This window comes from Ictidomys tridecemlineatus, chromosome 6 (assembly GCF_052094955.1).
Source record: "Ictidomys tridecemlineatus isolate mIctTri1 chromosome 6, mIctTri1.hap1, whole genome shotgun sequence".
Taxonomy (NCBI): domain Eukaryota; kingdom Metazoa; phylum Chordata; class Mammalia; order Rodentia; family Sciuridae; genus Ictidomys; species Ictidomys tridecemlineatus.
This window is the reverse complement of record NC_135482.1, coordinates 157,975,069-157,999,424: the sequence shown is the minus strand read 5'-3', so window position 1 is coordinate 157,999,424 and position 24,356 is coordinate 157,975,069. Positions and strand designations below refer to the sequence as shown.

At 34.9% G+C, this 24,356-nt stretch overlaps 1 protein-coding gene across 5 annotated transcripts in view; it reads right to left on the bottom strand.

The window, feature by feature from the left end:
• The window catches only part of LOC101974441 (purine nucleoside phosphorylase LACC1), a 57,722-nt gene that overhangs the window by 32,928 nt on the left and 438 nt on the right, over window positions 1–24,356 (bottom strand). For 2 of the 5 annotated variants that reach the window (XR_005732083.2, XR_013423344.1), the window contains exons 2-7: window positions 22,876–23,491; window positions 22,071–22,249; window positions 21,065–21,230; window positions 17,860–18,085; window positions 16,601–16,761; window positions 15,475–15,591 (exon numbers count right to left, since the gene is read on the bottom strand). Coding sequence is in view for 3 of the 5 variants with exons in the window: in XM_040281483.2 (XP_040137417.2) it covers window positions 16,602–16,761; window positions 17,860–18,085; window positions 21,065–21,230; window positions 22,071–22,249; window positions 22,876–23,437 (1,293 nt within the window). In the remaining 2 variants the exon portion in view is untranslated. Of the gene's footprint in view, window positions 1–12,490; window positions 15,592–16,600; window positions 16,762–17,859; window positions 18,086–21,064; window positions 21,231–22,070; window positions 22,250–22,875; window positions 23,492–24,179; window positions 24,302–24,356 lie in introns of those variants that run through there. The other 3 variants (XM_040281483.2, XM_005340355.4, XM_078015951.1) reach the window with 3 other exon arrangements.

The following is a 24,356-nucleotide window of genomic DNA, read 5'->3' as shown; positions in this document are numbered from 1 at the left end:
CCCTCAATTCCAGAAAATTCTCAGTCATACTTTTAGAAGTGAAACTGACACTCAATCTTTGTTTTCCCAGTGTTAGGTTCACTTTTTGACTATAGTTGCAGAACATATTTAGGCAAACAGATCTATCTAGCTGAAATTTTACTTCTTATACACACTCCATTATTGAAACCCTTCTGTATTTAGACAGGCTCCTTCTATAAATCATCAATGTCCTATCTCTAAAATTAATTAGTAGAATATCAAAACATTAGAGACATTTTGGAGTATATGCTGAGTGCCTGGCCATTCTTTGTAATTTCTCTTGACTCTCACCCTTTCCTGATATATTTGTACCATGTTTTCTCTTCTCCCTTAATGAAGCAAAATGAAACAAAGATGGTGCCTTGCTCAAACTGAGTTCCCTTTCTTTGAATTTCAGAATGAGGACACATGAGTCTAAGTCAGTTTATCTGAGGAAAGAAGAGACATAAACCAAAACAAATATAACCAAGACTTTTTGAAGGAAGCACTATGATGAGGACGGAAAACTCCAAACTAGTAATACCCTCATAACTGACACATTCTCCCTAAAAAGATTAGCTCCTATAGGATTGGAATCCGCAGAACACCACCCAGTTTACTTAAGATAGAGTACAAGGGTTTTATGAGAAAAATCAGCAACCCCACAGCACTCCACTTTTCTAGGCATTGGCCTTGAATCCTTGAGTCTAACATTGAGAGAGACATAAAGAAAGACAATTTTTACATTCTTTCAGTATAGGAAGTTTGCCATGTTTTGACACAATATGTGTTGGCTATCAATTAGAATTCTAAATTCAATGCCATAGATATTGTTTTTAAAGTAAAGTTTCACCATCCATTGTTTAAAAACTAACTATCAATAGTATCTGGTTTATTTCTGTGAATTCTCTTCTTTTATTGATGTTGCTGCAGAAAGTAGAGATTGGCTCAGAAGGAGACAACTGTCTTGACATCCTTTCTCCACAGCACTAATGTTCATGTTTACAAGACAAAGCTATTGATAATGCTTTCTGATTATTTGGACTCTGACTTTCCACTGCCATGAATAAGCTTTTCGGAAATAAACTTTCCTTTTCATAAAAAATTTCCAGCTTCATAGATTTCCATAAAATTGCTCAAAACCTTAACACAATCCCACAATGTTTTTAATCTCTTATAACTCACCCATTAGAAAAATGATTAATTTCCAATCAGTTCTATATTAATGCTATTCTTGATATTTTTATAGCAAAATCTGGGTCCATATTTCAGCATAAATGCCCTTGGAAAGTTTCAGATATATTCTAGTAACTTTAGCGTTGTGTCTGACTAGAAAACAAGACATTAGATAATCTAACTCAGAAAATTTTTTAATTTCTTGACTTTGATCATCTGCAAAAAGTCAATCTTTAACCCATACTCTAAATTTGTGGTATTCTTTAACTTAATCCTCCCTCTCCATATTTCTTATAAACTGCAAAATTACTTCAAGGTGTCTTATGAACTTCTTCTTCCAGCAGATTGAGAAGCAGCAATGTCTGCTTGCCTCACATCTATGAAATCCTGTTAAGGAATTATTATTATTATTATTATTAAAGAGAGAGAGAATTTTTTAATATTTATTTTTTAGTTTTTGGCAGACACAATATTTTAATTTGTACATGGTGCTGAGGATTGAACCCAGCGCCGCTAGCATGCCAGGCGAGTGCGCTACCACTTGAGCCACATCCCCAGCCCAAGGAATTATTGATTGACTCATTTCTTGAGCTAGCCTTCCTCTCTCCTTATCTGCCTCACTTTATCCTTCCTTCTTTCCTCCCTCTCCCTCCCTCCTTCCTTCGCTTCATCCTTCTTTTTGTCAAGAATACATGTTGAATTTTGATAAGACTTTTAGATACCTATAAAGACAGTTACATGATTTTTCTTCTTGTAACTATGGTATGAGTTGATGAATTATACTAATGTCTTTTCTAATATTGAACTCATGGCATTTCCATAACGAATGCCATGTGCTTATGATATATTCTTAATATTTTGCATTCTATTGGACATTATAGATGCTATTTAACAATATTTTTAAAAGATTTTTCATTGATATTCATAAATCAGGCAGGCCTGTAATTTTTTAGTACTATTTTATCAGGCCTTCATTTTGACATATACTTTATAAAAAGAATTTGATGTTTTCTCTCTTTTCTACACTCTGGAACAATTTACATACCACAGGGTACATCAGAAAATCCAAAGGCTAAAAGAATTTAAACTCAATTAGGTCTAGAAAGATTATCATGGGAGGAGGGCGGCCACTAGCAGAGTTCTGACAACTTTTCAAGGTTTCATGTACTTTTGCAAAGAATTATTTAAAGTAGAATTTTACTATTTTCTGTTTCAAACATTATTTCCCTGTGCTATTTTGTATTTTCTGAATTTGTATTTTCACCAAAGAGAATGATTCACAGCTTATTTCTCTTCATTATTAATCACCATTTTTAATGTTTTATTTTGCTTTCTAAATTGTCACCTTCGGCCCTTTTTTCTCCATTTCTTCTGCTTTATTTCAGTTTTCATTTCTGTATTTTTGTATTCTTTTGAGTTGAATATTGAATCCACTATTTCCATTTTATAGATAAAGGATTTTAATGTAATAAATGTTTCTCAGAACACTGCTTCAAATGTATCCCAGGGGTTTTGATGTTTCATTATTATTATTTTCTAGAAGTTTGTATTTTCATTTTACTGTTACTTTCAGCAACACTTACAATACTGCAGTTTATCTTCATCTTGTTTAAGTCCTGCTCTTTTTGGTGATTTGGTTATACCCACCCATAGTCTGGGATTTGGAGGGATTTCAGTTATATTTCATCTTGTTAATCTGTTTGAATTTCACAGAAGGAGTTTTGAAGTGATGACTCAAGACTGCTACTATGATCATGGATATGGAAGATCTCCCAGGAAGAAAACCAGTGAGAATTATAGATACTTTTACGAGACCAAAGGCTACTGTCATAAAATGTACTAACAATTATAAAATCTGGGTGCCTTTACAGGGAAAACAGCTTTTGCAAAGATAGTTTTAAAACCCAGAATCATTTCTTTTTATGCATCTGGAGGAGAAGATGGAATTTTCCCTTCATCCTGTGACTTTTTTAATTTCCTTTGCCGGCAGGTTGAAGAGCCTACATCTTTAAGACCAAGCACAAGAATCACATTTAGCAATGAGAAGCTAAAACATTTAAAACACAGAAAGTGAAGAATAGAACAATTTTAACAAATGAAACCTGGAGTTCCATATATATATATATATATATATATATATATATATATATATATATATATATATACACGCACACACACACATACATACATGCATATATATTTATACAAAACAATTATATACATATATGTATATGTATATATATACATATACATGTGTGTGTGTGTGTGTGTGTATATATATATATAAAATAAATATATATATATATATATATATATATATATATATAAAACATATAATGCTCCAATTATATTTCCAAAACCATAGCTTTGGAAGGGAAATATAAAGTCAGGGAGAAATTGATGACCACTTAGACCTTTAAATGAGTAAGATCTGCAATTAACCACTGAGTATTATCAAGGCCAAATTTTCTTCACAGTCTTTAAATACATGTGCTCTGTATAAAGTTATGAATTTAAATGTACAAAAATAAAATAATATTACTAAAAGGGGGAGGAGGAGAGAAGATAAAACTGGTACAGATTTACTTCATATAAATCTTTTTATAAAACTTCATCTAGGTTGGAAAAGATGTGATTTTGTATGAAGTTAACAAAATGTAATGGGAGAATGTTTTCCTACTGTGCAGCTCTTGTTGAGGGGCCAAATCTGAGAGCAACAGCTCCACACTCTATAAACAAACAAACAACAGGCCTAAAAAGAGTTTGCTAAGAGGTGGGTCCCCAAATATCACGTAAGATGTCTAAAGCATACTCTACCTGCAGAGATTAAGGCTTGGGATGGAGGAAGTTGGTAAGGCTTTTCTTAAAGAGTTTTGTCAAGGTCTTGTGCATTTTCTTTTCCTCCTCAAAAGAATCCCCACTCTCCACTCTCAGCAGAGACAGTTGACAAAAGGGAACTAAATCAATTGAAGAACTTTTGCTAAACTTGACCTATGCTTCCCATGACTGGGGTGTGATCTATGTTTATTCTCCCCTGTTTTACCTAAAGAAGAGGTAGGCTAATGGTTAGAGCTCTCTGCAGTAACAAAGAAAACAAAGAGGGCTATATGTGAGGAATAGTCTGCACATCCAGAATTTCTTAGGGGCCAAAAAACCAGCTTTCCTGTAGGCTTAGGAACCATAGTAGGCTAGAACTATCTTTGAAAGACTTTGCCCAAGACTATAGAAAGAGGCTGTGTAAAGTGCTCTAATCAAAGTAAGAGCTGAGAGGGACAGAGAATGGTTAGTTGATCACCTTGTCTGAACATGTGTGTGAAGAACGTAATTGGGGAGGCCTCCTACTAACCCAGCCTAACTCTCATCTTTCCCTAATATCAAAACTCTGGCATCAGTGAGTAGAAAACATTGGCATCGTATGAAAAACAAAACATATTATACCTTGTTCCCCAGTATTTGTCCAGTCCCACCTGGTAAGGAGAGAAGCTTTAAATTGAGATTAGATTAGACTTGTTAATGTTCCAAACTTTTACCACAAATTAGAAACAGTTTAGTCTAGTGATATGTAAAGAAACATGACCAAATGCCTTAAAATAGATCTCCTTTGGAAGCATTCTTTGTTTGCAGTTCTTTTAACATGTTATTATTATAAATGAATTCAACTAAATATTGAAGATATAAAAGCACCTGGTTAACAGTGGTCCTCAAAATTGGTTTCACATTAGAATTATCTAATAACTTTTAAAAACCACTGATTCTTGTCCTACCCGAGATTCTGATTTATTTAGACATCAGAGTTTCTAAAGCTTACCAGATGATTCTACTGTGCAGCCAAAGTAAGGAATGACTCTAAAAATAGTCTGCCGAAAAGTATACATATGACATCCCCCCTACATTACTTTCAAATATCAAGAGAAATTAATGAAAAGGTGGAATTTTTCATGGAAAAGATCTACATGTTTGTTTTCTCTCTGGGCACTCTCCTAGAGAACTGATTAAATAGTTTGTATTCATTTCATTAAAGACATATAAATAAATAAGTGCCAAGACAGGGTAGGATATAATATGAACACTCAAAATATACAGATGTGGAAAGAAATACATTTGTAAAAATTAATTTTCTAACATACAGGATTTCTAACAAACAGGTTTCTAACATACAGGATTCTTTGGAAAGCATGTATCTTAAAGTGGTATTTTAAAGTTTATCTTGCTATACAAGTTGGAAATAGGAATGTTTAAGGATAAATAAAGATGGCCGAATGTCCAAAAACAGAACTTCATTAACGGTGTTCTTTCCTGAAAGTGACCGTAATTTTTCCCGATCATTTGAATAAATTCACCTAATCATTGAGAATATGATAGTACCTGGTGAAAATTGATAAAGCATGTGCTTTATTTATTTATTTATTTTACCGTTCCAGACCTGACATTACATCATTAAATGATTCTTTTACTTCTTTTCTTCCCTTTTTACTTCCATAGAGCTAAGATGATTGCAATGTAATAATCTATGCTAGATCATAAATATATGAAAATATGTTCTGTGAGTTCACAGGACAGAGGCATCACAATACCTGACTTCAAATTATACTACAGAGCTATAGTAACCATGTGGCGTAGGCAGTATCTAGCAGAAAGTGAGTGGTATGGGCAAAGAGAATAACGTATCCATGGGGTTTAAGTCAGAAATACAGAGATGAATGCAACTAGCCTTCCCTTTGAGTCTGGCAGATCACATGACCAGCTGAAGAGGGTCAAGGAAACTGAAGAGGTGGGTATTGATACACTCAGGGACTAAGCCTGGGAAGGTAGTATTTTGGGGTGGCAGAGTGTGCCAGACCTGTGGAGGATTGGCTCCCCTGTCCTAATTCTTGAAAAGCACCCGAGATCCATACTCCCAGCAGGAACTGGTATCTGTTAGGCCCTTGGGGTATGTTGATCAAATCTCCCCACAACAGTTACCAACCAACAAAATCCCTAGGGTCTGATTAGATCTAAACCTTACCCCCAGAACCCAAAACATCCCTCCCAGAACTCTGTAGAAGTCTCATCCTGGAGTGCATTGATCTGGTCTGTGCAGACAAAACTCCAATCAACAGTACTTCCCATTCCATCCTACCTTACACTGGTGAGAACAGAAGCTGAAAGCTATTTCAACCAACTTCACACTTAGGCCACTCCTATTGGCAACTCAATGAGCAACACAAAAAGAGGAAGGGTTTAACAAGCCCTTGGGGTGTGTGCTCTCTTCCTCTCTCCCTCTTTCAACATATCCCAGAAGAAATGGAAAGAACAGTCAGGTAGAGGCAGTGACCATTTGTCAATGTTGACAGTTTTGACTACTTCAGTAAAAACAATTCTTTCATTTTTCATTATGTGTGTGTCTGTATGTCTGTGTGTGTGTGTGTGTGTGTTTTCTTGCTGTGCTGATCAGTTTGTGGACATATTTCTTTCTCATTTTGTTAAAAATTTGTTAACTATTGATAAATAGTTATTTTTTGTTGTGTTGTCTTTTGTTTTTTGTTCATTTTGCTTTGTTTGATTCTCATTTTTCTCTCTCCTTCTCCCGTTTAACAGCCAAATTCTCTTGTTCATTTTCTCTCACTTTATTTTTTTCTCCTCCTTTTTACCCATCACTTGCTGCATCTCTTCTGCATTCTCTTCACATTTCAAACATCCTAAACTTTCTTTTACTTTCCTGTCACATTTTTTTTCTTTTAAGGAACTGTATTTTTACAATCTCTTAGAATATTTGGTTTATATAATTATTGCCCCCACCATTCATGTTGTTGGAATTATTAGTACTGTGGATGGTATACTTGACACCTGCTGTTTACTTTGATACCAGATGTAGTTCATGGCTATTTATTGTTTTTGCTGTTGGCAATTTCCTGTTTTTGTGGTAATTAGTGTTGTAGATGTCATAATAGGCAAGAGGCATTTATTTTGATGCTGTATATTGTTGGCTTTGGTTTTTGCTATAATATGTTTCCCCATTCCTGTGAGATGCTGGAAATCTACGGGGACACTGTGAGTTCCCTGGACAAAGGCATCCCAATACCTGACTTCAAATTATACTACAGACTATAGTAACTAAAATGTTACTTTTTTAAATGCATGGTACTGGCATAAAAACAGACACACAGACTAATGGTAATGAAAAGATACACATCTACAGTCATCTGGTCCTTGACAAAAGTGCCAAAAACATACACTGGAGAAAAGATAGCTTTTTAAACAAATGGTGCTATGAACACTGGTTATCCATATGTAGAAGAATAAGACTAGATCCTTATCTCTCACCTGCACAAAAATCAACTCAAAATGAATCAAAGACCTAGGAATCAGACCAGAAACTAAGCAACTCTAGAAGAAAACAGAGGGTTGTGGGAGGCCAACCTTAGGGGTGACTGAGTTACACTCCCCAGCTGGGTGCTGAGGCACTCAGTCACAGAAATGGGTGTGTCTTGCTACAGCCCCATGGGTGAAGCTATGCTCACCTGTTCCTTTGTAATATAACCCCTTGCCCTGTTTAGGATAGAATCTTCCATGGAAGTGCCTTGTGTGTGTCCCCTCCTCTTACTGTGCCCTTGGGTGTGCCCTACCCAGGTGTCAGTCAACCTGCTGACAGTGGATATCATGAAGATAGATTCAGCCCCCTGAAACCTGACCCCTTGCCTCATTTGAATAGCTTCTGCTCAATAAAAGGGGTCAGCACCTCTCGCTCTCTCTTTCTGCAGACCCTTAAGGTCAGAGGAGCTGTCACAGCGACCCCAAAGTAAAAGGTATTTGTGTCTCTTGTGTGGTTATTTCGTGCAGCCCAGTTAGCCCAGTTTAACTAGAGTGACCCCTGAGCCTTTTAGTCTCAAGAACAGAAACCCGGCAGAGGGTCAATATCCAACACACAGGCACAGGGAATGACTTTCTCAGTCAGACCACTAAAGTTCAGAAAATAATGCCAAGAGTTAATAAATAGGACAGCATCAAATTAAACAGTTTCTGTACAACAAAGGAAACAATTAGGAAAGTGAAGAGAGAATGTACAGAATGGGAGAAAATCTTTGCTAGCTACTCTTGTGATACAGGATTAATACCTAGGAAAAAATATATATATATAAGTGTAACACCCAAAAGAAAAAATCAATTAAATGAATTAAATGAATTAAACAGACATATCTCTAAAGAAGAAATACAAGTGACCAATAAATAAATAAATAAATAAATGTTCAACAACATTAGTTATTAGGGAAATACAAACTAAAATGACACTGATATATAATCTTACACCAGTCACAATAGCAGTCATAAAAAATACAAAGAACAATAAGTGTTGGAGAGGATGTTGAGAAAAAGAACACTTTTCCATTACTGATGTAGTTGTAAAGTACAACCATCTTGGAAATCAGTAAGGAGGTTTCACAAAAAGTAGAAAGGAACCACCATATGAACCAGCTATAACACTCCTTGGTACTTATCCTGAAGAATTAAAGTCAGCATACTATAGCAATACATGCATACCCCTGTTTATAGCATCACAAATCACAATAGCCAAACTATAGAACCAGGCTAGATGTCCATCAATGGATTAATGGATAAAGAAAATGTGGCATACATACAAAGGAGTTTTAGTCAACCATAAAGAACAATGAAATCATGTCATTTGCAGGAGATGTGCATATACTACATATATATTTTTAAATTTTTTTGTAGTTGTAGATGGGCAGAATGCCTTTATTTTATTTGTTTATTTGTATGAGGTGCTGAGGATCAAATCCTGTGCCTCACAGATGCTAGACAAGTGCTCTGCCACTGAGCCTCAGCCCCAGCCCATGCATATACTATATTGACAACTGAATGTTGGCCATATCTCTATAAGAAACTAGGGACACATTCCCTTACATGTTTACATTGTATATACATGTCATTGGTATTAAGATGCTAATTTAGTAGAAAGACTAAGTGAAAGGAATCTTGAACAAAGTCTTGATTTCTAAGTGGTCTTTGAATGAAAACCAACCTCTATAAGGCCTGACCTAGCTTACTGGCCCATATTCTAGGAATTGGAAAAGTACAGAATGACTAGAGTAGATGGTGTAGAAAAGGGAGTACAAAGTGAAGAAGTAAGCAAGGGTGAGCTCTGACTACATTTGCACATTTTAGTCAGCCTGTTCATTTTGGAAGTGGTGGGAAAACCATGAAGTAAAAAAAAAACACACACACACAAAAAACCATGAAGTAATTTAGAAAAATGTCCTGGGATGATATTTGGATTTCAAAATAATCAATAATGGCAGGGTTAGATGCAATTAGAAAGAAAAAAAAAGGCTTATCTAATGACACAGGTGAGCGATGATGACCTGAATGTCTGGTGGTGAGACAGAAGCATAGGAACAGATGGTAGACATACCGAGTCAGTAGTGTGAGAAAGGAAGGGGAAAGGAAAGGAAGGCTTTCGGAGGAACTCCAGGTCTTCTGGCTGGACAACAAAATAAATAATGGTTGAATTCTTTAAGATAATATAGAGCACCAGAGAGAAGCAGGTTTCAGTGAGATAAAGTTTGGAGGATATTGTATTTAAGGGGCCATAAAATATGGCCAATAAGCAACACAGACAAGAATGGGTATGTGTTTAAAAACAGAAAACTCAAAGAATGAAGTTACCTGTGACTATGAAATATCAAGGATGAAAACAAGGTGATGGAGATAAGGAAACACAACCTTAAAGCATGTGATTCAGGAAAGCAGTGGGAAAGCATGGTAAGATATAACTGAAGCAATGTATGATGCAAAATTTTAATTAAGAAAATGAAGGCTATTAGAAACTCCATTGCCACCATCAGCAAATCTGTTTTCTACAAATATTTCTCATGAAATGGGAGTACTCATTTGGTGTGTGTGGAAGGGTGGGGTGGCTGGTTGAAAAGGAATGTGGTATTTTAAACTATAGAGACTCATGGAAAATTTAATCATTTAATAAAAGATGGCAACTGGACACTAAGAATTGTCCTGGACAACTGGACAACTGAGAATTTGATGAAACAAATGAGCCTCCTCCTGATATACAAGGGACATGGTTCACCTCAGACATCTGGCACAAGCCACAGGTAATGTGATGTAAGCATTTCTCTCTCTGCAAAGAAAATGCATCTAAATAAAGTATGAAAAAACTGTCTCAACACAGTAGACATAATTACTGTGAGTTCAAACTAAATGTGTTAATCTGGAAAAAGCTGTACTGGCAGATTTCTTTTTCCTTCATTAAGCAATGACTTAGGGTAGAACAATGTACTGCTCACAGCAGCTGTCTCATTCTTGAAATCACAGCAAAGTTTAAAAACACTGTCTATAATGGAAATGTATGTGCCCTAGACCAGGTTACCATAAACACATCCAGTAAGCATACCTGTCATGCTTCCTATTCTTTGCTGCACAATTTATTTTAAAAAAATTTATAGAAAAACCTATGATTTCACTGCAGCTAATGTGTTTGTACATATGAACTGACATTAGGTTCAGCAATAAGGCTGCATACTACACCTAACACATGCACATTTCTTGTTTGTACTTCAAACACAGAGACTCATGTATAAAACACACAAAAAACAAGATAACTGAACAACGTTTCTTTAAAAATGCTGAATCCATTAATTGGTAGCATTCTCTAAGAGTTTACAAAAAAAATTAAGATGGATACATTATAAATGTAAATTTAGGAGCCTGGAATTGGATGCTGGGTTGGAGCCTCAGCACCACATAAAAGTAACTAAACAAAATAGGGCTTTGTGTCCATCTACAACAACAACAACAAAAATCTTTTACATATAAATTTAGGACAACCAAGTAAAAATATCTGAAATCCACTTTGAGATTAAAACAATGTAACTCATATATTACTGTCCTCTTATATTTCAGATTTTGAACTCATCAGTAGCTTCAGTTTTTGTTTTGTAACATAGTATAAGCTTCTAAATTCCCCCCAAATGTCAACTCACATAAAAGTCGTTACTAACAATTGTGCAGAAGATTAAGGGTTCCTAAATGCTTTTATCAACTTCAAGTACAATGTTGTGCCTAAAGTAAGAACAATACACTCAGTCATTTTAAACATCATCCTCTCCTTTTTATTTTTTTCCCACAAGAAAATTGTAGATAAAATGAGATTGGTTCAATTTCATGCAAAGAAATAGCAGAGGCACTCCTAGAAATTCTGCCAGCTAGTGCTCAAGCCCTCTCTTTGCTTTATGAAGCACTGGAGTACAGCCACCATGCAATTCTTCATAAGTTGAAATTATAATTAGATAAAGAGGACAAGGTCATCTTATGTGACCTATTAAACTTCAGTTTGATAATTAATACTTCCATAAAAGTCATCCCAGGAATTCATTTGATTTAAAAATTTCATTCTTCTTACTAATAAAATGGCAACCACACAAGCCTCTGCAGGGCCCAGATGCACAGAGGGCCTGGTCCACCCCTTTCCGGGCAGGGCACCCCTTTCCGGGCAGGGCAGACACTCGCCAGAGCCTAACCTCTGGTGCAGGGCTGCCCCCTCTGACCAGCAGACTACCAAAGGAGCCAAGATCCATCCCAGAAGGCCCACATCAGCCCACATGGGATCCAGGATATCAGTAGGCAGGGTTCACCCCTCCCCAAACAGGGCAGACACTGCCAGAGCCTAGCCTTTGAGGCAGGACTGCCCCTTCCTACCAGCAGACTACTGTTGGAGGTCAAGCCCAGCAGGCCAGATGCCTCTGCAGGGCCCAGGCACACAGCATGCCTGGCCCAGCCCTTTCCCGGTGGGGCATACACTTGCCAGAGCCTAGCCTCTGGAGCAGGACCATCCCTTCTGACCAGCAGACTACCATGGGAGGTCAACCCCAGTGGCCCAGATCTACCCACTCCAACTTATGCAGGTCCCAGATCCAGGATGCAGCAGCATCCATTGAGGGACACCAGCAGGATCTGGAAGCCCAACATCAAGGTGAACTACAGACAATTTGTAGGGATACTACAAGAATATAGGGAAGAATCGGTAATATCTCAGATCCACACTGCAAGAAAGGAAAACACATAGACATCATGAAAAAACAAGTGAGAAAAATGTCCCAAACAAACCAGGACACTATAATAACAGAACCCATGGATAGTGGAGAAGGAGTTCAGAAGGTTCATCATTAAATTGATCTGTGAATTAAAGAATGACCTAAAAGAGCAAATATAAGCAAAAATTGATCACTCCAACAATGAGATAAGAGAGCAAATACAGGTAGCAAAAGATTACTTCAAGGGAGATAAAAAAAAAAACAGTCAGAAATCCTTGAAATGAAGGATTTAATGAATACAATAAATCAAAAAACTCAACAGAAGGCATAACCAATAGACTAGATCACTTGGAAGGAAGAATGTCAGATAACGACAAAGTTTACAATCTGGAAAATAAAGCTGATCACACAGTGAAGAAATTATAAATATCAAATAAAATTACACACAGGAAAGAATTAGAAAATTATCAAACTTTTTCAAATAGTAAAATTTTTCCTTGATCTATATTGTTACTATTAAACAAAAGAATATTTTGCATGAGTTTGAAATTTCTATCCTGTGCTTTATATTCGATGCCTTCCCTGAACTGGTAAGAAATGAGGTTGTTTTTTTTTTTTTTTTTTAAGCTTCACAGTGGGCTATCGAATGCACAGAAAAATTAAACAAAACAAGGTACCCAGTTGTGGCCACCTCCAAACACAGTATTGAAACTGCTGGTTTGGTCTACTGACCACCAGTTTTCAGTATATGAAACATTTTGGGGGTTGCAACTATATGTTTTTAACCTATCCTAGTAGTACCTCAACAAAATTTTGACTGAATGTATGAATAAAGTTGAACATAAAATTTAGATATTTTTAATTAACGATAAATCTGAATGGAGATTTGGATACACAAAATATGTGCTCAAATCTTATCTTAGGAGAAACAAACACTTCTATTATTCCGGTGGCTCAGGAGGCTGAGGCAAGGGGGTCACAAGTTCAAGGCCAGCCTCAGCAACTTAGTGAGGCCCTAATCAACCTAGTGAGACTCTGTCTCAAAATTTAACAAACAAAATAAAAATGAAAATAGGTCTGGGAATGTGGCTCAGAGGTAAAAGCCCCTCTGAGTTCAATCTCTTCTACCATACACACACACAAAAAAAAAAAATCACAAATTACATGATTTTGAATTCCAAACACCTATGTATTTCATAGTAACTGTAAAGGCAAAATAAAGTAATAAATATGAAAGTCCTTTGTATATATTTTAAAAAAATGATATCTGAGTTGGGTATGTCGGCCCATGCCTTTAATCCCAGTGGCTTGGGAGGCTGAGGCAGAAGAATTGCGAGTTCAAAGCTAGACACAGCAAAAGCAAGGCACTAAGCAACTCAGTGAGACCCTGTCTCTAAATAAAACATAAAAAGTAGGGCTAGAGAAGTGGCTCAGTGGTCCAGTGCCCCTGAGTTCAATACACATACCAAAAAAATAAATAAAAGATATCTGCTGTTATTATACTACATTATATACATGTAGAAATACATGCATGAAATTTACAAAATCTAAAATCTTTTAAGATGCAACATGATAACTTACATTTAAAATATTTCCCCAAATTAAATGAAGCTTAACATTTCTCTTTAGCCTACAAATAAACTCAACCAAAAATGTATATATCTTTCTTCAAATGTATGTGTGTGTGTGTGTATATATATATATATATATATATATATATAAAATCTTTCTTCAAGCTTTTTCTCTTCTCAAGCAAATATTGTCAAAGAATGGACACCTATGCCTCCTCTTCCTCAATGCACCAACATCTGACCTGGCCACCACTTCAATACAGCCAAGCCATTAATTTTTCTTCTCAGCTTTTGCTTTATTTTACACCTGAAGATTTCTTTTTGAGCACCTCTCATAACTATGTTGGCTTCTTCAAAACAGCAAAACCCTATTTATTTCTATAATTATTTTTTGTAACTGGTTCACCTTCATGTTCGTCAAATGCAGGTGTTCTATGAGGTTCTATACTTGTACCTCTATATTGCTCACCCTATTTTTTTTCTTAGATGATCAACTTGCTCCAACAGACTGAGGCATCCTCTTGGCATAGCCAACTTCTAAATCCATGTGTTTGTCTCAAGGTACCTTCGAAATATTTCCATCTGCATGGTCTTTTTTCTGTTTGAAGTGAAACTCACTACCTTTCTCCCTTCTCCAAAACCTCCTCCCTTCCTTTGTTACCACTCATGGTAGTTGGTGGAACAAAAATTCTAGAGTCATCAGTGACTTCTCCACTCTTGCACCCTTCTCATTTCCGTGATCTATTCACATAATCTATTGATTCCATCTCTGAAGTGTCTCTCTAATGCATCTACTCTCTTTTCCATTTTAATGTCTACTGTCTTCATTGGGGCTTAGTTATTTCTTTTTTGAAATATTTTCACTGCCTCTTATCTAATCTCTCTGGTTTAGGTCTCTCAAAATTTGAATCCATCCTGTGAATGGATGACAAGGAAATCAAAACACTCCTCTATTTTTGATGCTTTCACACTATCTGGAAAATAAAGTCCAAACTCTTCGACATGGCATTTGGGATCCTGCTAATCTATTTGCAACCTGTTTTTCCACTCTTAACTCTGGCCACTCTGTTCTCTCTCTAGAACATGTTATAAACTTTCACAATTTCATGCCCTGGATCATGGTGTTCCCTCTACTTCTTATGGCTGTTCTTCATTTTGGATCTATGTATATGTCATTTTCTCTATAACACTGTCTGTGATTGCCTTCTTTCTACTGTCATTAAAAGTACATTTCAGTTTCAAAAAGTGTTCATCTCCTCTACTGCAGTAGACCCAAAGGGAAAAGTCTTACTCATTTTGATTCACTTTGGATAGCACAATATCTGACAAAGACAGTGTCTACTAAATACTAAACTGAGCAGACCTATTCCTCATTTCAATAGACTATACCAAAGAATCATTTTCATCTATAAAACATCATACTTATACTGATTATTTTGTCAGTTTCATTATAATGTCTTTCTTTCTTGAACTGAGGACTGAACCCAGAGGTGATTTAATTATATCCCCAGCCTTTTTATTTTTCATTTTGAGACAGGATCTCACTGAGTTGCTAAGGGCCTCGCTTAGTTGTTGAGGCTGACCCTGAACTTGTGCTCCTCCTGTCTCAGCCTCCCAAGTCACTGCAGTTAGCAATAAAGTTCAGTGAAAATCATTTGGCTTTGGTAATAAAAGAGAAAATGTACCCTAAAGATGAATTATCCATTGTAATCCTCTTGGTTTTACATAAATCAAATAGTAGTTTTTCTCTTGCATTCAGTTTGGAAGGACACAGGAAGTTATTCAAAAATCCAGTCAAATGTCTGTAAAATACAAAGAAACATAATATAAGACCTTTTCTAGCACTATTAGAATACCAAGGTAGGAATCATAATGCCTATCAATTTTTTACATATTAAAAACCTAAAGATATTGTAAAGTCTAAACGTAGTATTACTTCAACGAAAAGTATCCTTAGAGAAATTGCATATATGCTAAAGGGGCAGTGTTAAATCAATGTCATGAAATATTTTTGTATAACTCTGAAAAAAAATCTAATAAATACTATTTTAATGAAATTACCTTCAACCTTGCTCTATCACTGTGTGTGATATAGTTTGTCAGCAAACTATATCCTGTGGGCAAAATGTGGCTCTTCACCTGTTTTTTGTTTAAAAAAAAAAGTTTAACTGGCATACAGACACACTTCTGTTCTGTCAGAGTCTGCTTTTGCTCCACATTGGCAAAGGTGAGTAATTTAGATAGAGACTGAATATCACACAAAACATAAAATATTTATTATCTGGCCCTTTAAAGAAAAATCTGGTCAACTCTACTATAGATAGCAGTTGGAAATCTAGCTGAAAACTAATTCAATTTGTATACTGTGGATTTCTTTTTATTCTAGAATTTAGAATCTTTATGCAAAGATATCATTTCAACAAATTTTTTTAAAAAGCATTAAGATGATATGATAGGAATGTATAGATATCAAGTACATAGTAAACACAAAGAACTTACACACAGGATTTTTTTAAAAACTAAATCAGTTAATTGTAGTACTTTTATTATAAGCCTGCCCGATTATTCACTAACTAGGAAAAGGAATGGCTCATTTTTATAATAGAATATGTTACTACTACGGTCTCATTAAAAATATATTCTTTTTATAGGAATAAAAGGGTAAAATTATGTATACTTAATTATTTTTTTAAATAAGGGGAGAAAAAAGGTTGACGGAGGAAGAAGAAGAGAGGAAAAGAAAGAAGGAAAAAGAGAGGGAGTCACAGAAAGAAGCAAGAGAGACTGGAGAGGGAAGGGAGAACCCAGTACCTCATTCTCTAATTGATATGAAGCCAATCTGTGTGCCAAAATTAAGGCCATCTCGGACATGGGAGAAAAACTTGTCAGGATGGCAAGATGTACAAAGGTTGAGATCCTGGTTCAGGTCATGAATATTCTGTGGAAGAATTCCTCCTTGTTCTAGAAGAATCCTTAGAATAAAGATTTTTTGAAAGAGAGCAAGCATTTATTTTACCAAATGCCAAAGAAATATGAAAATAGTATGTAAAACAATGTAAAAGAGTTCTATAAAAAATCTGGCAGGAATAATGCAAATTGTTACTTAAGTACACAACAAGGACTAACTAAGAAATGGTAGATTTTTATCACCTAAATTTATAAATGAACTGTATGAACTTCTATACTGTCCTGTAGACATAATCTGGTTACATAATTTTATAATCAAAATCAAGGGCTTACTTAAGAAGAAATTTTTCAAACTACAAGAGTATTTTTTACCAAGATTTATTTGGTTTAGAGAGAGCGTGCTTTTTAGTGATCTAACCATCTATCTCCTTTCCTCTTAATTAGCCGTATTTTTCAATGAAAACGTGTTTCCCTATAAAACTTTATGATATGAAATATGAATGAAAATTAGTGATATTATTTGACAAGTCAAATCAAGAATTAATTCCAATTCTTTACACTTAGGTGTTAAGTGAGTAAGGTTTTACTGACTGGAATAAAAACACAATTCAAATCATCTATCAATTTCCTTTGTAGAAATAACAAATATTTTTCAAAAGACATTAAAAGCAAAAATTTTAAAATTCAAGATGCATGAGACCACAAAAAAATGAAAAGTGGCTGTGTATTTATATTACCTGATATTGTTTCGAAAACATATATCCTTCTAATTAATTAGAAAATATGAACAATTTTAAAATATTAGCTTTCTAAATGTTTTTATATTCTAGAGAGCTTACCTGAGGAATAACTGTAATATCAAATAAATGCCAGTATTTCTATATGAAGTAGAAATTTAATCTTTTTCAAGGCCAGCTGTTTTTTCCTTCATTTTCAAATCAATGAGAGACACCAGATAAGAAATTTAATGTCATTTGAACAGGTTGAGAATAGATTTTATATTTAAAATGAGTTTTTGTGTAGTGTAGTGTGTTGTGTAGTGACTGCAGTGTATATCTGCCACCTGTCTTCTTGGAGTTAGCAATTGTTCTCTAAAATAATTTTCATTTCAGAAGCAATAAACAATAATCAAACTTGCAGTTCCACAGCGAAATCAAACATACCTGGTGGCTTTACGGATGTCAATATGGGGTCTGGGTGAGTTAAAAAGTCGTACGCATTCAGGATGAAGATTATGAAATGCATTTGCTGATTCCCTGGGAAGAGTAAAACAGCAAGGTCCTACTGAAGGTCCCAGTACAACAATAATGTCTTCTAAGCTACAGCCATATTCTGCTATCATAGCATTCACTGTAGCCATAGCAACTCCTAATAAAGTACCTTTCCAGCCTGGTAAACAGGAAGAAAAAGAGATAAGGAAGATTACAGCATAAAATTTCAACTCAATTTGTGTCTAAGTTAAAAATGAATAGATTGAGTTTTTGATTCACATAATTATTACACAGTACTTTTTCCAAAGTGAGATGTACTATTACAAAATACATGACACAGAAAAGCTACTTAATGAGAGTCACTGTACTCTTCCTTTAAAATTTTCTATATGCTTCATTTATACCATCTTAGTCTTCTCTCTTTACAAAATATTAATTGTGGTAAGAAATATATAAATTGTACCATTTTAAGTGTACAATTCAGTAGTATTAAGTATATTTACCATGTTGTATAACCAAACTCCAGCAGAACTTTTTCATTCTGCAAATCTGAATCTCTATATCCATTAAATAACTAATTTCTCCCTTCACTCAGTCCCTGGTGTCACAATTCTTCTTTGTTTCTACAAATTTTATTACTCTAGATATTCCTATAATTGGAATCACATAGTTTTTATCTTTTGGGGAGTGGCTTATTTTATTTAGCATAAGGATCTCAAGGCTCATTCATGATTTAGTATATGTCAGAATTTCCTACCTTTTTAAGGCTAAATAATATTCTATTGTGGTATACCACAATTTGTTCATTCATTCACCTGTCATTGGATGTTTCGTTTGCTTTCACATCTTAAGTATTATGAATAATGCTGCTATAAACATGGGGCAGGATATTAATATTGTATTATTATGAATAATTATTCATGAATTATGAATTCATGAATTCATAATTATTATGAATAATGCTGCTATAAACATGGGGTGGGATACTAATATTAATATTATAGATTATGCTTTCAATTCTTTTAAATGTATATTCAGAAATATAGTTGATAAATCATATGACAATTTTATTTTGAAATTTTGAGGAATTGCCATACTGTTTTCAGAGGTGTGAGTCATTTAACATTGTTTCTTTTTTTTTTTTTTTTTTCCTGAGATTGTTGTAACTATCAGGAGCCCTCTGAGATTCGAATAAAATTTCGAGATGGATTTATTTAGGAAAAAGTGCCTTTGGGATTTTGTAATTAATCTGTAGACCACCTTAGGTAATACTGACATCAATAATAAGTCCTCCAATCCATGAACATGGGATTTCTTACATTTGTTTGTTTCTTCTTTCATTTCTTTTAGCAATATTTTGTAGTTTTCATTTCTACCTCACTTTCTATATGTAAATCAAATCTATTTCAATTAACCTTCCCTTTTACAAACTTCCCTTTCTCTTTGTTGGATCCTGTGGAATTCTAAGATTAAACCATTCTCCTGCTCTCATCTACTTCTGGAAGACAAAAACTAAACAATGTTGCTTTTTTCCTTTATTCCCTATATTGGGAGTAAGATTCAGCTGATTTAGCTGGACAGTAAGGAGCCCTCTTACTCCTTCCTTCAACACTCCATATGTATATGCTTCTAAAACTAAGCACTCAGGTGAAGAGACCAATCTTTCCAGATAAAGGAAGGAGATGATGAAAGCAAGAAATATTTAGATGATAAACTTCTCCTGGGAACCCATTAGATATATGGTTTATGGAAAGAACAGAATGAAATATCAGATTCTAGGTAAGTAAGTGGATTATCAGTGGCCAAAATAGGAAACCAATGTGGTAGAGAAGGCATTAGGAAAAACATATTGCATTTTTAACATGATAATTTTCAGCTACCTCTGAAATTACAGGCAGTGATTTCAGAAGAAAGCAACTATAAAAAAGCATTCTGAGCTAAAAAGAGATATTGTCAAGGCTTTTATATGGATAAGAGCATCTCTCTGCCTTGGAGGCCTTCCTTAATTATTCACACACATATAATATATTCATCTCCTCTCTATTTGTTTCTTTCCTGAAGGACATGCATATGCAAATATATACATCTGGCTGAAGAATTTTATTAAATTAATCATATAGAAGAATTTTATACTTTCTCTGATATCTGATAAAATAATTTCAAGGTTAAAAATTATAATGTGAAAGTTCACTTTTATAACTTCATTTTGACTGCTTCATCTGAGACACCTTAAAACTAAATATTTCAAAACATTATTATTAAATAATATATCCTTTTTAAAACCAAGAACTGAGATTCAAAACTTAAACAACTTTTGACAATGTCATATGATAAATGTTACTTCTCAACCAATTCCATTAATTTAGTTAGGTCAAAAGAAAAACATGTCACTTTCTTCTTTATAGTCTAAATATCAAAGTAGTCACAGATTTACAACTAATAGGGAATTCAAAACATCATTTCTCATTCCACATAGAACCATAACCACAGGAAAATCTAAATATTATTTTAATACCTTCACACAAAAAAAATTCTGTAACCTTAGTATAGCATCTGAAAGTACATCTGTGCTCTTCAGCAACACTTATGGTTAAATACATATAGCTTTTTAAACTAAAAGCAGTTTTCCAAACATGTCTTGTTTTTTTTAACTCCCTACTTTTACATCTGTTGCTACATCTGCGTGAATTACTTTCTACACCTGCCTGACATTCCTACTCCCTGGTGCCTGGATATCAAGGGTTCCAAACAGAGGCAGCACCATGTCCCTAGGCAGTGCTTAGACAAGCATGGAGGGTTGCTATTTGATTATTGCAATGACTGGGGGTACTAATGGGATTAAGAATTGCAAGGGCCAAAGATACTTTCAAGGGCACAGTAGGATTATCTTACCCCCTAATGTTAATAATATCCTTGCTTGCAAACACTGACACTAAAGGATCCTTAGGAATCTACCTAGGGACCAACTCCTTTGGGAATTCTACTCTGATTCATATCATTTGACTTATATATTCCTTTTATCTGCTCCTATAATAAGAGTATGCCACCCCACCCCTATCACAAAGTAATATAATTAACTTTACACCCACTAGAAAAATTTATTTCCCTGTACTAAAAATTTAGAAAAAATCCTAAATGCTTAATTAAGTATACTTACCAGAGTGAGCAACCCCACATGCTTTTTTGACAGGATCTGCGAAAACTATAGGTATGCAGTCAGCACCAGGAGCTGCTATTGTGACTCCTCTCTGATTCGAAGTTATTCCATCAAAAGATTCAGGCTCCTTCCTTCCCATAATCCAGACTTCATTGGCATGATCAGTCTAATACCAAAGATACATTATAAAAAGTTTTTGAAAATTGGGTTTCTCATATCATAAGCTTTTCTGTAAGTACTTATTTGAGTGCAAAATTACATAATGAGCATAAATTACTAGAATTCAATAAATCTATCATTTCAATACAAAATACTAAATGCAATATCTCTGCATATTTTATTCAAAGGAAACTAGGTCTTAACACTTAAAGAGTTTAATAAAATTCATCGTGAAGACCTTATACTTGAAATGGGTACTAGTCTTCCAAAAAGTAGAAATTTAACATTTTAATGAGGAATTTAATTAACTATCAAATTAATATTGCATTTATTTTTCCTAGACTCAAATAAAGCTAGAATTTTGTAAGGAACAAGACATTATTACTTAATTATGATGCTAGTTTTTAGAAAAAATGGCTTTTCTTTTCTACTCTTTAGGAATCTTTCTTCTACATCAAAAAGGGCAGTGTTACTATACTAAGAATTAACCATACTTTTAGAATTGAAGAGCTGCAGTGGGTTACCAATGGTAACTTACCAATGGTAACCCACTGAATAAAAAAAGTAACCCATGTGTGTGTGTGTGTGTGTGTGTGTGTGTGTGTGTGTGTGTGTGTGTGTATATACAATGAGATTTATATAAATATGAGATTTATGTAAATATATATTTATGACATTTATATATCTCATAAAATTGATCTTTAGGCTATGATATATAAATCTAAGAAAACAACTCCTAAAATTTTAGATAAAACACCAAAAGCAAAAGTGAAATACCTTAATTAAAATTCATTTAGTTACTGGTGTGGTCTAAAAACATGGTTCAAAATACAAAACAAAATTTTACCTTTATTTGATAAAATTTTTCCACATTAAATCCTGCAGTATTTGCCAACCTACGTAGATTTTCTTGAACAACCACCTTAGGATCTCTTCGTTTGGAACTACTGAAAAGATTGAAGGAACTAAGAGTTGGTATATAAGATATCCCACCTGTTCTTGTAGTAAATCCATGTATGAAAATATCTGTTGAAGACAAGTAATGATGATTAAAAAGATTCTCCCAAAAGACTACAAAGCATTACAAAAGCCAGTCTCTCCAGCAGACCTCCCTGATCACTTCAACCAGCTCTTATTTATCTGGCTTCTAATTTTGACAGCACTTTGTACCTCCATATGTTCTTATTACCTACTGCTGTTTACCTTCCATATGGGATTACTGCTCTTCAAAGGGTATCTTCTGTCTCACTTGTCTTTTTTGTACCAACAGCACACAGCTCACAGTAAATATTGTCTAACCAAGAAGGAAGATTGACTATTTTAAATTTCACCCTTCTGGGAAAGTATTAATGAGTTGATATTTTAGAACTTCTAAATAAAAGATTTCTAGTGTTATAAATTGCATCATAAAGAAGGGCTGGGAAATTTGCTTAAAGCTAAATTTGTTTAGAACAAATTTGTTTATTTAGTATGGCTTTGAAGGAGTTTTCTCTTTTCACCCCTGACTCACAAGGCCATCCATAACACACATTGCAAATGATACTAATGACCAGTAAGTGAACAAAAGAAAGGGTGGGGAGAGGTGAGCAACCTCTGAAGACAGACTGGATTTTTCACATATACAGAAAAACAACAGAGAATATTGAATATACCTGGAATCAAAGGAGATGTGATAATAGTTAATTCTCCTTTCAGTGCTGGCAGACTTCTCAAATATGTTTCTATTTCACTCTGGATTTCTTCTAGTTCATGAGATGTGATTGTGTTTATCTCAGTGGACTGTTTCAAAAGGCCATCCCTCAAAGTCACCTGTAAATCTTCAAACTCAAAATTGTAAACCTCAGTGAAGAGACGATCAATAAAAGCCTTCATTAAGGTTTTCCTGTGTGCAGGTACAATTACCTTAATGCTGCTCAGATTTTTTTCATCTATTTTTTGTTTAATGGTATACAAAGAGGCAGCCATGCTGGGATTTCTAACAATCTCAAATTCTCTCATAAGAGTTAACAATCCATTGCTTGTTTCCAGTTCACAATTATCATGTTCACCATCCCTTTCACAGCTCATTTTACTGCAATCGATTATGCAAAGAAATCTGGCCTTGGCAGCAAGGTGGTATTGGATGGCATTCAATGTCTTCAATAATGTCTCATAGAAGTTTTCCTGACAGGTTAACTTCAAACCAAAGAGATCAAGCAAAACTGCTTCTGCCATCCTTCAATAATACACAAAGTTTTTCAAAGAAGACTTCTATGTCAAACGAATTACCTGAAAAAAAAGAAAAACTGGCAAAAGTCAGAATACAAAATGATATCAATTTTCTTACACTTACAAGAGAAATTTGTGGTGAATTAAAAACAAGAAGAATTAATTGTCTTGACCTCAAAAAGTAATCAAAATAGGGTTGTGGCTCAGTGGAAGAGTGCTTGCCTAGCAAGTGTGAGGCATTGGGTTCCATCTACAACACCACATAAAAAATAAAACAATACATTCATTGTGTCCATCTACAACTATATATTTTAAAAAGAAACAAATTGTATTTATACCCCTTCCAGAAAAAAACAGACCACTATTAATCATAAGAGAAACATGACAAAGTCATATTTTATTCTTTCTGTGAACATGTGGGTACATCTTTCCAGAACAATAATTCTTCTTGTTTATTTTCTTTACATAGGAAATTTCAGTAGAAAATTACTTGTTGCCTTAGAAAGTCCTGTTTTTTAATTACAGGGTGTCAATCTACGCGCTCTACCATTGGTTCTGCATAACTGTTAAATTGGGTCACATCCCCTCATATGAAACCTAGAGAGGCCTTAAGTTTAAGAGTTTAACCTGAAAATCGAAGTTTTGTGGGATGGAAGCTGAGGGACTAAGGGACTTCCCTCAGTGTGTGCCTTCTGGGCAAGGATCCCGGAAGCGGCCGCCACTTGGATCCCAGGCGCTTCCTACCTACCTGGTTATTCTGGTTGGCGCCCAACTCCTCACCTTCAGCCCACTCGAGGTTAAAGGTCCCTCTTTGGTGACGCTTTGGGTGACCCCTTTGCCCGGACCCTGTTTTCCCGCCGCCCCTCGTCCTCTCCGCTCCCGCCGAATTTCATTTCCACAGCTGTGAGAGGGTGGCCACCCGCCT